Raw genomic sequence first — 15,354 nt, forward strand, 5'->3', positions numbered from 1 at the left:
GTAGTTAAAAGTGTGGACTGTTGAGCCAGGTGGCCTAGGTTTGAATCTGTAGCTTCAGTTGGATTAGGCTTTCACTTAACTAGCTGTGCTTATACTCAGTGATAAAATGGGAGTAATATGTTCCTCAAGTGCTATTGGAAAGATTCGTGACTTAGTACTGTGTATGTAAAGTCCTTAAAATGGTGTCTGGCACATAGTGAACTATGTGAGTTTGCTCTACTATTACCATTCTCTACTAGCTTTAGACTTTCGGAATTGAGAACACTTGAACAGTTGAAAGACCCTGGACCAATCCTTGCCAGTCTAAGAGATAGTCCTTGCAACATTGGTTTCATAATGGAGTGAACATAGCATTTCAGTTGAGCATTCCTTCCCTCCATCCCTCCTTCTCTTTTTCTTTTCTCTTCTCTTCTTTTCTTTCTCTTTCTCTCTCTTTCATTCTTTCTTCTCCTTTTTGTTCTTGTTCTCCGTCTTGTTCTTTTTTTGAGACAGATTCTTGTTTTGTAATCCAGGCCGACCTTTCACTTGACTGAGATTCTCCTGCTTCAGCCTCCTCAGTGCTGAGACTATAAGCACCAATTCCCCCTGAGTGGGTATTCTGGGTTTTTTTTTTTTTTTGGTACTGAGGATCGAACTTGGGACCTTGAGCTTGCAAGCCAGACGGCGGAACCACAGAACCACTGAGCTAAATCCCCGGCCCTCTGTTTTTTTTTTTTTTTAAGTGGGTATTCTTGTTTTGTTTTTTTGTTTTTGGTACTGGGGATCCAACTTGGGTCTTTCAGCTTTCGAGGCAGGCGGCAGAACCACTGAGCTAAATCCCTGGCCCTTTAGTAGGTATTCTTGATGGAGACTTGCTTCCTGAACATCAGTTGTGTATACTGTTTTTAGTGGTTGAGCTCTTAGCCCAATAAATAGTTCATGTTGTCTGATTTAATTATATTTTGTTTGAGCTGGGCATGATTGTGCATACCTATAATCCCAGCACTGGAGAGGCTGAGGCAGGAGAATTGCCAGAAGTTTGAGCCCAGACTGGGCTACATAGTGAGTTCAAGGCCTGAATTACATGAGACCTGTCTCAAAAAAAGAATTTTATTTTGTTTGAAAAAGGCAGTCATTTTGCTATTAAGATCTTTCTTAAGGTGGGCCTGATGTTGCAAACCTTTAATCCCAGCATTCTTGGAGGCTGAGGCAGGAAGATGAGTTCAAACTCAGTTCAAACTAAGCCACTTAGTGACTTAGCAAGACCCTGTCTCAAAAAAAAAGCTGGGGTTATTGGCACAGGTTTATAAACCCAGCACTGGGGAGGCTGAGGCCAGAAGATCATTGTGACTTCTAGGCGAGCCTGGGGTACACAGTGAGACCCCCGTCTCAAAAAAAAAAGTGCCGATGTAGCTCAGTGCAAAGGCCCTGGGTTCAATCTTCAGTACTGCTGTGGCAGCAGCTCTTATCTATGTTAAAAATCTATCACGTTGTTAATTTTCTTTGACTACAATGAAGTAAATAAAGGTTTTAAAATTTGATTGGATAGATTGGAGTAACCTGGTGCCTCTTGCAGCTCAGGAACCTGAGATATGTATGTTTCAGTTGCTGCTGGATTATTTTTAGAATCTCTTGCTCTTGTCTGTTTCTATTCTAAGAATACTCTTGGGTTTTTCAGAGTAGTAGAGCTCTTTAGGGTAGAGAGTGATAAGAGGAAGGGAACACAGGTGTAAACTGAATTCCTATGATTTGGCAAATAGGTCCTTATTGCAGAAGCAATTCTGCTTTTCTTCCTTTTGCCAAAGTGATTTTTTTTTTTTGATACCAGGGATTGAACTGGAGACCTTGCTCTTTAGAAGCAGGCGGCAGAACCACTGAGCTAAATCCCCGGCCCTTTTCTTTCTTTTTTTGTGTTGCTGGGCTTTGAACCTAGGAGGATGTAGCTCAGTCGTCGAGTTTTCAGGTAGTATGTACAAAGCACTGGGTTGCATCCCTGGTACCACCAAAAAAGTTAATTTTATGTAAAATTAATGTAAGGAAATTTGTTTATGCTGGCCATAGTGGCACATGCCTGTGATCCCAGCACTCCTGAGGCAGGAGGATCACCGAGAGTTTGAGGCCAACCTGGGCTACGTAGTGAGTTCAGGGCCAGCTTGAACTACAAAGGGAGACCCTGCCTCAAAAAACCAAAAGAAAAAAATTTGTTTATAAGCCAGGCATGGTGATACATGCCTGTAGTCCAGCACTCTAGGAGGCTGAGGTAGAATGATCAGAAGTTCAAGCCTTGGTAATTTAGTGAGTTGAAGAGTTCCTTTTTAAATAAATATTTAAAAAAAGAAAAACATTAAGTGTGTTGCATCATATATATCATTAACTGCATGTGTTTTGTGAGCTGTTTTTTCCAGAGGATTTTAGTCACATTTTTTTTCCCTATGCTTGTTCTGCAAAATGTCAGTTCTATCTCAGCCAGGTGTATTTTTTCCTGGTTCAGAGGATCGAACCCAGGTGCACTCTTCAGTCCTTCTTTTTTCTATTTTTTATTTTTTATTTTCTTTGGTACTGGGGATTGAACTCAGATCCTTGCGCTTGCGAGGCAGGTGGTGAAACCACTGAGCTAAATCCCCGGCCCAGTCCTTTTTAATTTTTGAGACGAGGTCTCCTGAATTGTCCAGGAGGTACTTGAACTTGTGATCCTTGTGCCTCAGCCTCTCTCAGTGCTGGGATTATAGGCATGGGCCACTGTGCCAGCTTTTTTTTTTTTTGAGATGGGGATTGCATTATGTTGCAAAGGCTGGAGAGTTACTCCTGGCCTTAAGTGAGCCTCCTCCTTGACATCTTAATTAGTTGGGACTACAGGTGTGCCACCCTCCTGGGCTCTGAAAGTTATTTTGCTGCATATGTGTACAGTTGTTTTTGTCTCCTTGGAAGGTTTATTGTTCACAGGTGTTTTTTTTCTGTTAGGTATAGCCTGTCCCCTTAGGTGTACCCCCTCTGTAGATTGAACCCAGGGTGCTAGCTACACCTCAGCTGAATAATAGCTTGTCTGCTCCACCCCAGTTGAACTCAGGATCTTGCACTTATGAGGTAGACGTGGTGCCACTGAGCTAAATCCCTGGGCCAGTAACTTGTTTTTTGATCTTGTGTTTTTGTTTGTTGGTTTTGTTTTTTGAGACAGGGTCTTGCTATGTAGTTTAGGCTGACCTTGAACTCACTACATAGCTCAGGCTGGCCTCAGTGCCACAGCTGACATCACATTTTGAATTTGGTTATTGTCAGGTAAAAGCTTGGCTGGATGCCATATTGTGTCCACCTGCAAATAGAAGAGCAGCTAGAACTACAGCATAATGGTAAAATGAGTGCTAGTTAAAATTATTAATGCTTGAGGTTTTGTTTAGAATTCCTATGTTCCTAGATGTTTACTTTTTTTTTTTTTGGTACGGGGAATTGAACTCAGGACCTTGTGCTTGTGAGGCAGGCGGCAGCACCACTGAGCTAAATCCCTGGCCCCTAGATGTTTACTATTAAAATTAGTTGAAAAAACTACCAGTATATAGGGGTGTAGCTGAGTGGTAGAGTGTGGTAGAATGTGTTGAGCATGCATGAGATTCTGGATTTAATCCCTAGCATACCTACCCCTAAAAGAGAAATAATAAGGAAAAAATTACCACAAGCAAAATCTACAACTCTAAAGAATAATAAAATAAAACATAAAAGCTCTCTGGAATACAAGTTTTCAAGAGAGCTTTTATGTTTTATTTTACATGTCCTCTTTTCCCGAGTTATATGTTTCCCTTTTATTCTGATTTGCAAGTTTTCCTTACTATACCTACTTTCTTGCAGATTTTCTATTTTGTACACATTGTATATGATGACTTCAGTGAGCAATGACCGTTGCCGAGGTGCTCGGGAGAAAACACAGATTTCAGCAACACAGGCAGCACAACCACAGAAACAAGTGGTACAGGTAAGCTTTTATGGAACTTTTGTTAGTCTTATTTAGAATTAAGGAAATTAGAGCACATGAGTTCATTTTTTTTAAATAGGAAAGCTCAGGATTTTGAAGTGTATATTTAAAAACTAGATAGTAAATAATATGAAAGAGGTCATATTGTTGAATAAGATATATTTGGATGTGTTCCATGAGAACAATTTAATCCTGAATTTCAGCTACTTGTCAACATGTAGGGCATCTCCTTCCTGCCTTTACTCCTCCCTCCCTCCTTTCCTTTAGTGCTATGGATTGAACCCAGGGGTTCTTTTGTGCTAGGCAAGTGCACTACCACTGAACTACACCTTCAGCCCCTATATTATTTGTTTAAATGAATTTAGACATTTCAAGCAAATCTCTGAGCACAGTATCTGGTACAAAGTTAACATTATATAACCTATTGACTAGATTGGCAAACCTCATTTTAGAGGTTGTATGTGAGTGGGTAAATAAGCCTTATCTGGTCCATCCTAATTTCACATTGATGCTTTGACTACACATTGATAATTAAGTACAATTTTTTAGTTTAGTTTTTGTTTTGTTTTTTGTTTTGTAGTAGTGGGGATCAAGGGGCTGGCGATTTAGCTCAGCGGTTCGGCTGCCTGCCTTGTAAGAGCAAGGACCTGAGTTCGATCCCCAGTACCCCCCCAAAAAAGAAAATTTAAAAATGGAAACAATGTTTTGGGGCTGTGGATTTAGCTCAGTGGTTCTGCCTCCTGCCTCGCAAGCGCAAGAAAAAAAAAAAAAAAAAAGTAGTGGGGATCAAACCCAGGGTCACATGCCAGGGTTGTGCTCTACCACTGAGTTATATCCCTAGCTCTTACAAGTACCTTTTTTTTTTTTTTTGGTTCTGAGAATTGAACTCAAGGCTTTGCTACTAAGCTACACCCCATTCCGTTTTTTTTTTTTTTATTTGGAGACAGGGTTTTACTAAGCTGCTAAATTGCCCAGGCTTGGCTTAAATTTGTTATCCTCTTGCCATAGCCCCTGGAGTGCTGGGTTACAGGTGGATGCACCATGCCCAGCTGTAAATGCTTTTTATAAGCATTTCTGACAGTGCTCTATTTTCATTGAGGGGCACAATGCACAGGTTGCTTAATTATCACATTAAATCCAAAGTAAGATTAGCTAGTATTTTGGCTAGTATTAACACACAGACATTTGTGGTATCAGTGATTGCTCCTAAATACTCTCACTTCGATAGGTATTTATTTAGAAACTGATGAAGAAAAACTTTGTACTTTTAGGGCCAGATTATCCCTTTTTTTGGTGCCAGGGATCGAACTCAGGACCTTGCACTTGCAAAGCAGGTGGTAGAACCACTGAGCTAAATCTCTGGCCCACAGATTATCCCTTTTTTAAGTGCGTATTTGACAGAGTTTACTTAATGAGTGATCTGTTATCAAAGAAGTAATATTTAGCTGGGCAAGAGGGAGGGAGGGAAGAAAAAAAGAAACTTCATCTATTACTGCTAACCATAGGATATATGTGTTGCAGGAAGGAGAACCATTGGTCCCACACCCTTTCCCTGCTTCTTTTATACCTCTTGACTGCTTATATCTTTGAGGGTTTTTTTGTTTGTTTTTTGTTTTTTGAGACAGGGTCTCACTATGTAGTTCAGCTTGGCCTTGAACTCACTATGTAGCCCAGGCTGACCAGGGTGATCCTCCTGCCTCAACATCCCAATTGCTGGAATCCCAGGCATGTGCCACCATGCCCAGTTTTTTTTTAAATTTCTTTTTTTCTTTTTTTTCCGGTACTGGGGATTATAAGGACCTTGCACTTGCAAGGTAGGCTCAGCACCACTGAGCTAAAACCCCAGTCTTTCCTTTGGTTTATTGAGACAGGGTCTCAGTATATAGTTGAGGCTGACCTGGAATGCACTGTGTAGCCCAGGGTGGTCTCAAACTCAAGGTGATCCTCCTGCCTCAGTCTCCTGAGTGCTGGGATTATAGGTGTGTGCCACCACGCCTGGCTATCTTTGAGTTCTTCATAAAAATTTTTTTTTCTTTTGATACTGGGCATCGAACTCAGGTCCTTCCGCTTGCAAGGTAGGCAGTGGAACCACTGAGCTAAATCCCCAGCTCCCTTTATAAAATTCAATACTGACCATTTCAGTATTTAAATTAACAACCTGATCCATTATGTTGGCTCACTCATCAGACCTGTAAATGGTTTCCATAATTTCTTCAGAAGTGACAAAAACAAATATTAACTTACGTGCCCCCACAACATCTCTTTAAGATACCATATTTTCTTTTTTGCTGCATGTGATGATGTGTGCCTGTAATCTCAGGCTGAGAGGCTGGGGTAGAAGGATTACCAACAGTTCCAGGCTATTCTGGACTACATAGTGAGTTCAAGACCAGCTTGAACTACATAGCGAGACCCTGTCATAAAAAACCAAAACCAGACAAAAAATTTTAAAAAAAAGAAGGAAAGGGAATAATTAAAATTAGAAGTAATCAGAAGTGCAGGCTGGGTATGGTGGTGCACACCTGTAGTCCCAGTACTTGAGAGGCTGAGGCAGGAGGATTGCCTTGAGTGTGGGGCCAGCCTGGGCTACAATACTGAGTTCAAGTCCAGCCTGAACTATATAGCGAGACCCTGTCTCCAAAAAAAAGAAAGAAAAGAAGTACAGCCCTGTTAATCATTTAAAAAAAAAAAAAAGAAAGCAAACTGAGAGTGGTGTCAGATGCTTGTAATCCCAGTACTTGAAAGGCTGAGCAGGAGGATTACCATGAATTTGAGGCCAGCCTGGGTTCCATAGTGAGTTCAAGACAAGCCTGGACTACATAGTGAGAGCCTTGTCTCAAAAAACCCAAAAAACCCCAAAAGACAAGAATCAAAACAGTCATTATATTTTTTTATTTACCAAATTAATGAAAATAAAGTGTGAGCTCTGAAGGAGAGCAAACGAAATGTTGGGAATGTAAACTGTATCCTCTTCCTTCCCTCCCAAGGAAAATAAGTCTGAGCTGATTTGCAAAGAATCAGTGTCTAGATTGGAGGAGGGGTAGCATTCCCTATGTCCCAAGAGTGGGGGAGGGAAGGAGGGAGGGAGGGAGAGAGAGGGAGAGGAAGAGGGGGAGGGAAAGGAAGCGAGGGAGGGATAGGGACAGAGGGAGGGAAAAAGAATTGAACTCTTGGGCTGAAGCCATCCTCCTACTCTAGCCTCTTGAATAGCTGGAACTACAGAGTGTACCACCATATTTGGCTGATCATCAGGTTTTTAATACTCCTTTTTGTAAAAGTACTTTGAGAATTTTTCAAAAGAGCAATATTATGCATTGGAGAGCTCTTTCATATTGCACTTGGGGGTGTAGCTAAGAGATGGGCTGCTTGCATAGCATGTGTGAGGTCCTAGGTTCAATCTCCAGCACCATTTTTAAAAAAGGGAAAAAAAAGAAAAATTATATGCTTATTATTTCATCAATCCCGTTCCCATTCTGGGAAGTGTCTTCTAAGAAAGTAACCTTAAATTGGGAACAAAGTGGCTTTATTGGGTAAGATGTTGATGCCTACTTCTAAATGTCTGGTGGTGGAGTTTTGAAATGACCTATCCAAGCTGCATGGTGAAAGTGTCTGTTCATCTGTGTCCCCCACACTCTCCCTCCCCTACACCTTGTATTAGAGTTTGAACTCCCAGGGCTGGGGATTTAGCTCAGTGGTGCCGATACCTGCCTCACAAATGCAAGGTCCCGAGTATGATCCCCAGTACCAAAAAAAAAAAAAAAGATAGAACTCCAAGGCCTTGTCCTTGCTAGGCAAGAGCTCTACCACTGAGCTACATACCCAGCCTTTTTTTTTTAAAATTTTGACACAAGGTCTCACTGAATTGCCCAGGCTGATCTCAACCTTGGGATCCTCCTGCCTTAATTGCCCTAGTAGCTGGGATTACAGGTGTGCATCACCTTTTTGGCTAGGATATCTCTTTTAAATTTGTACACACACACACACACACACACACACACACACACACCCATTTAGGTCTTGGGTCTACCAATTTACTAATTAGAAAAGTTATTTAATTTTTAGAGCTTCAGTTTTTAAAATAAAATTTCGAAAAAAAAAAATTTCAAAAAAAAAGAAAAGAAAATTTCTAGGCTCTTAAAATGTTGAGAATAGTGTAAATAATTTCCAGATACCTTAGATGTTAATATTTCTACCACATTTACTTTGGGGTTTTTTCTCCATCACATCCACAGTTTTCCCCAAACCTTTTTTTTTTTTGTAATGCTGGGTATTGAACCTAGGGTATTATACATGCTAGGCAAGTGTTCTACTACTGAGCTATATCTTTAGCCCTTCCTGAACCTTTTTTTGTTTTGTTTTTTTCCTAAACCTTTTGATAATAAATTATAGACATGATGCTTCTTTACTCCTATATACTTCAATGTATATTAAAAGGAGGATCTTTTAGATAATCCTAGTACAATTATTCCAAAATCAGAAAGCCAACTCTCTTGACATAAAAGAACATTTCATTTATATTTATCCAAATTGTTTCAATAATGTCTTTTTTATCTTTTTCGGTGTAAGATTTGAGACAAGGTGTTGTTCTGTAGTTCTGGCTGGCCTTGAATGAACTTATTATAGCCCAGGCTGGCTTCAAACTCAAGCAGTCCTCCTGCTTCAGCCTCTCAAGTGCTAGGATTATAGGTATGTGCCACCCTGTCTGGCTTTTTAGCTAAATCCTTGATCACGCATTGTATTTAGATATCAGTTCTCTTCAGTCTGTCTCTTTCTGTTGTTTTGTGCTGGGAATTGAATCTACGGCCTAGTGTATGCTAAGCATACACTCTGAACACTGAGTTACAACCCTGCCCCATAGTCTCTCTCTCTTTTTTTTGTACCAAGGATTGAACTCAGGACCTTGCACTTGCGAGGCAGGTGGTAGAACCACTGAGCTAAATCCCCGGCCCCCCATAATCTCTTTTAATGTTATACTGTTCCTTAATGTTCCATGACATTGACATATTTGAAGAATACAGAGCAGTTTTGTTTAGTGTCTTTCAGTTTGAGTTTATCTGATATTTTTTCATGATTGGAGTTAGATTGTGCATTTTTTGATAGAAATACCATAGAAGTGTTAGTATATGGGAGGTTACTGGGGATTAAATGTAGGGCCTTTGCACTAAGCTACATCTCCATCCCTTTTTTTTTGTGGTATTGGGGATCGAACTCGGGTCCTTGAGCTTGTGCAGCAGGTGGTGAAACCACTGAGCTAAATCCCCAGCCCATCTCCATCCCTTTTTAAAAAAATGTTTTATTTGAGACAGATTCGTTAAGTTGAATTTGTTTCATATACTAATGATCAATTTTATCACTGGGTTAGTGTTTCTCTAGTATCTTGGGGACGTACAAACTCTTAAAAATATGGGAGGCTGGGCTGGGGATTTAGCTCAATGGTTCTGCTGCCTGCTGTGAAAGAGCAAGGTCCGAAGTTCGATTCCCAGTACCAAAAAAATTATATGGGGGGCTGGGGATTTAGCTCAGTGGTTCCACCACCTGCCTCCCAAGTGCAAGGGCCTGAGTTCGATCCCTGGTACCCCCTAAAAAATGGGATATGATATTTACAGGATGATTGTAAGAATTAGAAATTGCATGATTGTGATCAAGAGGTGGTAACCTTTATTCTTACTGTGTATCGCATGTAAATTTTGAGGTGATTTTAATATTTGAAAATTATGATTCAAAATGTTAATTGAAAGTGCATTGTTTCTGTTCAAATGAGAAAAGACCCCAAATTAGAGCAAAATTATTGAACATTAAAGAAAAAAGTCTGATAGATTGTGTTAATATTTATTTCTGGTGGTGGGAATAGGATGGTTTAAAAAAAGTGACCCTACTTTGTTATATTTTCCAAATTTTCTGGGTGACAGATCCAAAAACAAAAATTTGGCTTAGTAGAAAAGCTGTCAGCACACTTTATTGTGAAAAGAGGTTAGCTTTTTGATAAGTCATGTGAGTGGATGAGCAATGTAGAGAAAGACAGCTGTGCTGATTTTCTTGGCCAAAATTTCTTTCAGAGAGTTGGCCTGGTGGATGTCAGTAGTGGGGTGGGTACATACACTAATCTTGTTTAACCCAGAATTACCAGTTGACCCTGCTTTTTCCTCTTTTTTTCCCCAAGCTGTACAGACCTCTTGATACTTCTAGAGCTCAGCCTGGTAACTTCCCTATTATACTCTTAATTTATGTTTGGTGCTTTGTATATCCAATATTTATTGAATTGTTTATTGAATATGTAATTTTCTTCTTAACTAAGGTATGTAGGATATTTTATGAAAGTAAAAATAATTTAATGTTCCTATTAAAATTTAGTATTTTCTTAATATGCTAATGCTAATGTTGAAATACTGTGGTTGTTTACAGCTGCTAAATGTTACTAGCTATGGGCCGGGGATTTAGCTCAGTGGTGCCACCACCTGCCTTGCAAGTTCAAGGACCTGAGTTCGATCCCCGGTACCAAAAAGTTATCAGCTATGCTTTCAGAAGTTTAGTTTGTACTCAGGAATAAAACTTGGTATCACGGGCCGGGGATTTAGCGCAGTGGTTCCGATACCCGATACCTGCTGCACAAGTGCAAGGACTCGAGGTCGATCTCTGGTAACAAAAAAAACAACAACAAAAAGACCCTTGATATCACTGAAGCGAAATGCAAAGACTATCTGAGTCGTATACTTAAGCTGAAAAAGCTAGGTGTTTTTTTTTTTTTTTTGGTATGGGGGATCGAACTTGGGACCTTGTGGTTGCGAGGCAGGTGTCTAAACCACTGTGGTAAATCCCTGGTGCTAAAAGCTAGGTTTTTTAGTAAATCAGTAATTAGTTTTTATGTATGGCAGTGAATAGTGACTTTATAGTTAGAAATGTATGGGAGAAAAAATATCAAAATGAAAATATAGAAACACGTAGGTGTTAGGTATGTATAGCGCAGTGGTAGAGTTTGTGCTTAGCGTGCATGAAGCTATTAATAACTTCATTTTTAAAACCAACAGGTTCTTTTTTTGTTGATGTTACCGGGGATTGAACTCGGGTCCTTGCACTTGCTAGGCAGGCGACGGAACCACTGGGCTAAATCCCCGGCCCCAACAGGTTCTCTTGATTCAAGAGCTTTTTTGTTAACATTTTATAGGATATCTTAATGAGGTTGAGGAGGATTTGTTTTTGTTAATTATACACATTTACAAAGCACAAACAATTCTCAGGCAGTTATGAAGTTTAAATATCAGTGCCTTTGGTTGGGGAGTGTAACTCAGTGGTGTAGTACTTGCTCTGCAAATGTAAGGCTGTGAGTTTGATCTCCAGCACTGAAAAATCAACAAAAATCACTGCCTATAGAGCCGACCTTTGTTGCTGTTCTCTCCCTATTACGCTTTGTGAGTTTTAAATACTTTCTGTGAAAGATTTCAGCCAAAATCCTTAGCCTTTGTCTTTTTTATTTTTGGTGTACTGGGGATTGAACCCAAGACCTTGTGCATGTACGTGCTTTGCCACTGAGCTGCTCCCCAGCTTTACCTTGATCTGTCTTGTACTGTCCTGAACCAGGCACATTTTTGTTTTGTTTTGTTACCGGGGATCAAACGTGGGTCCTTGCACTTGCAAGGCAGGTGGAAGAACCACTAAGCTAAATCCCGGACCCCCCAGGCACATTTTTGAAGTGATACTCATCATGTACCAGTGAGTGATTTTCTATAAGTGGTCCATGATTTCATTTTCTCAGTTTTGTTTTGTTTTGTTTTGTTTTGTTTGAGACAGGGTCTCACTATGTAGTTCTGCCTGGTCTTGAACTCACTGTGTAGCCCAGGCTGGCCTTGAACTTGCAGTCATGGGGACCCTAGTGCTTCAGCCTTCAGAGTACTGGGATTATAGTACTCTGCGTGCTGGGTGTGCGCCACCAGGCCTGGCCTTCTTTTTGATTGTTTAACTGTTTCACCCTTATCCCTCTAAACTTAATGGCCTTCCTTCAGGGCTTCTTTTTCTATCTGCTCAATATCTCCCTCATACATTTTATTATGAAAATAATTTAACAAAGAAAATTTATGAGTTATACAGTGAACACTCATACTCAATTATCTTTTCTCTGTTTATCATATCTCTTTAGCCAGCCATTATTCTCCTAGCTTACTTATTTTCTTTTCTTTTTGGTACTGGGGATCGAACTCTGGTCCTTGCGCTTATGCAGCAGGTGGTGAAACCACTGAGCTAAATCCCCGGCCCATAGCTTACTTATTTTCTATCTTATTTAGACATTAATATACTATACCCCTAGACACTTCAGCATGTATCTCATTACCTAGTGTGTAATATTTGTTTGTAATTTTATGTCTTTTTTGTTTGTTTTTGGTGCTGAAGATCTAATCCATGATCTTGCTCTGCTAGGCAAGTGCTGTAACGATGAAGTAGTTTCTCAGAACATTTTCTTTGCACAAATATTCTTCCTGCTTTAGAATTCTGGTGATTTTCTTTATGTACTACTTTCTTTTTCCGCCTTGTCAATCTCTTGCCCCAGCTCTCATTTCCATCTTTCTATTTTTGGGGAGAGATACCGGCAACTGAACCTAGCACCTTCACACTGAACTACATTACTAGCCCCCTTTTTCCTTTTTTTTTGGTACTGGGGATCGAACTCAGGACCTTGTGCTTGCAAGGCAGACGGCAAAACCACTGAGCTAAATCCCCAGCCCTGTGTACCTCTTTTCATTTCAGACTCTCACAGGTTTTCCAGGTCTTTAATGTGGCTTGTGTTCTTTCAGCGTCCCAATACTTGCACATGTGTGGTCACTTCATTCTGTCTCAGTTAATGACAGAAGGAAATATCTCCCATTACCTCCTTTCCTTCTTGTGGCTACATCATCAACCTATACACTGCCATTGCAGCATTCTTGGACCTTAAGTAGCTTTTTTTTTCTTTTTTGGTACTGGGGATTGAATTCAGGACCTTGCACTTGTGAGGCAGTCGCAGCACCACTGAGCTAAATCCCTGAGATTTAAAGTAGCTTTTTCTCTGTCTGCAAGACTGCATGATAAGTAATGGACAGAATACACCTAATAGAGACCTGTACCACTGACAAGCAGTATAAGCTTGGGTAAAATACTTGAGGGGGACAGTATGGAGTAGAACTGATCCTTTCTAAACAGTAAAATAGAAGCTCTCTTTTTGTGACTTTTTTGGTGCTAGGAATTGAACTTGGGGCTTCCTACTGAGCTACATTCCTAGCCCTTTTAATTTTTTAGCTTTAAAGACAGGTCTCAGGTCTCAGCTGGGTGTGGTGCTGCACACCTATAATCCCAGCACTTGGGAGGCTAAGGCAGGGGGAACAGCAGTGAGTTCAGACCAGCCTGAACTACATAGTGAGACTTCATTTAAAAAAAAAAAGACAGGTCTCACTAAGTTTCCCAGACTAGGTTTGAATTTGCAATCCTCCTGGCTAAGCCTCCCAGAATGCTAGGATTGCAGGTGTGTGCCACCATTCCCTGCTCATAGTTTTTAAAAATAGGAAATTTTAGGTTTGATAGAATGGTAGTTCTCCACAGATGGTTGTTTACCAGATAGCTGTTGGCCCTTTCTATGAGTCTTGTAACATGTCATTCTCAAGATTGCATGGCTGTTGGAATTTTATCATCCATGTGTATCCCTAATTGCTATTGTTTAGTCTTTGCACACTTTATTTATTTATTTGGTTTTTTTTTTTTTGAGACAGACTCTCACTATGTAGTTCAGTCTGACCTTGAATATTTTTGGTATGGGGGATCAAACTTGGGTCCTTGTGCTTGGGAGGCAGGCAGCAGAACCACTGAGCTAAATCCCTGGCCTGATAGATGTTTTGCTTTGAAACCACATTTTTTTTTTTTCTTTTTTTGGTACCGGGGATTGAACTCAGGACCTTGTGCTTTCGAGGCAGGCGGTGGAACCATGGCCTTGAATTTACTCCGTAACCCAGGCTGGTCTTGAACTCACTTGTTTCTCTTGCCTCAGCCTCCCAAGTGCTGGGATTACATGTGTATACCACTACACCCGGCTCAATTTATCAATTTTTAAGATAACTGATTACCCATCATCCTTCAAAGGTGAATAATTAGTATTTTTAAAAATATCATTATAAACTTAGTGATTTAAACATTTGCTAGGCTTTGGTTAACTGTTTTTGAAGTTCATATTAGCCCATCTTTGGCTAGAGCAAGTTGCTTCACGCTGGCTCTTGAGTGCTTTGGAACATGGTCCTAGTAATCACTGGCAGTGTCCTTATAAATTGTTAGGACAAAATATTCCAAACTTATCTTGTACATTTTCTGCTTTTACTTGGAATCAGCCATTGCTCTAAGGTCTCCTTGTTTTATTGGGAAGTGGTATTTAGTGATTTAAATCTGGGAACTGAGGATATTTATTGTTATTGATTTGGTAATTGAACTCTTGTAGCTCTTCAGTGGACAGGGAAGAGATTTTTTTTGAAGTAAATTATCTCATGAGTTAATGTGATAGTTTTAAACTTTTTTTATTACATCTTTATCACTTTTCCACATTGAGAATCCTGGTTCTGTAAGAACTGGCAGATGGGGCCGGGGATTTAACTCAGTTGTGCCGAACCAGCCTTGAAAGTACAAGGTCCTGAGTTTGATCCCTGGTACCAAAAAAAAAGGAACTGGGAGATGGTAGAATTTCCCCAAATTATTCACTTTATTCCACTTTATATATGTAACATTCTAAGGAAACTACCACTGTGTGATCTCCACATTTACCCCAATCTCTGCCTTTTCTCCAATATTGTTTTGAGTTACACAGAAATGCTCCTGGTACCCTCTTCCTTCCAGAGGCCTCCGTAAATGTTTGCTTGTTTTTATAAAATATTCTTGTTAGTGGTATTGGGTTATAAAACATTGGGTGTAAATGTCTAGATATCACTGCTGGAGCAACAACTTGGGCATTAATCTCTGTTTCTGTAAGAATTTTATGAATTAATTTCTTTTGCAGTTTTGAGGATCGAACCTGGGGCCTTGAGTGATGCACTCAACCCCAACCCCTGAGTTGAAAAATTTTAATTATATTCCAGCTCTGGTTCAGATGGATTTAAGTCAGTTGATAGGACAAATATCTAATCAAGTAGTTTTTGTATATTTCAAGGAAACTGCTTGGTTAAGTTAATCTGACTTTTCCACAGGAGCAGGATCACTGTACATCAAGGGCTTTGGTCTTTATCAGTACTAATGGGAAATACTCCTTAGCCAAGAGGCACTCTGTGTCTGCTGTCCTTTTACAAACCTGGGATCTCCTGGCCATAATCCACCTCCCCCTCTTCAGTACTGGGGATCGAACCCAGGACCTCTGCACTGAGCTACATCTCCATCTCTTTTTACTTAAAAAAATTTTTTTTTTGGTACTGGGG

At 40.1% G+C, this 15,354-nt stretch overlaps 1 protein-coding gene across 12 annotated transcripts in view; it reads left to right on the forward strand.

The window, feature by feature from the left end:
- The window catches only part of Ubap2 (ubiquitin associated protein 2), a 121,932-nt gene that overhangs the window by 22,095 nt on the left and 84,483 nt on the right, over window positions 1–15,354 (forward strand). For 8 of the 12 annotated variants that reach the window (XM_087183763.1, XM_021252966.2, XM_087183762.1 and 5 more), the window contains exons 2-3: window positions 3,820–3,943; window positions 10,104–10,140. In XM_087183763.1, coding sequence (XP_087039889.1) covers window positions 3,864–3,943; window positions 10,104–10,140 — 117 coding nt within the window. In that variant the 5' untranslated portion in view covers window positions 3,820–3,863. The remainder of the gene's footprint in view (window positions 1–3,819; window positions 3,944–10,103; window positions 10,141–15,354) is intronic. The other 4 variants (XM_087183766.1, XM_087183770.1, XM_087183765.1 and 1 more) reach the window with 1 other exon arrangement.

This window comes from Heterocephalus glaber, unplaced genomic scaffold (genome assembly GCF_053883595.1).
Source record: "Heterocephalus glaber isolate CG9 unplaced genomic scaffold, H.glaber_assembly_v1.0 deba00001481, whole genome shotgun sequence".
Classification (NCBI taxonomy): domain Eukaryota; kingdom Metazoa; phylum Chordata; class Mammalia; order Rodentia; family Bathyergidae; genus Heterocephalus; species Heterocephalus glaber.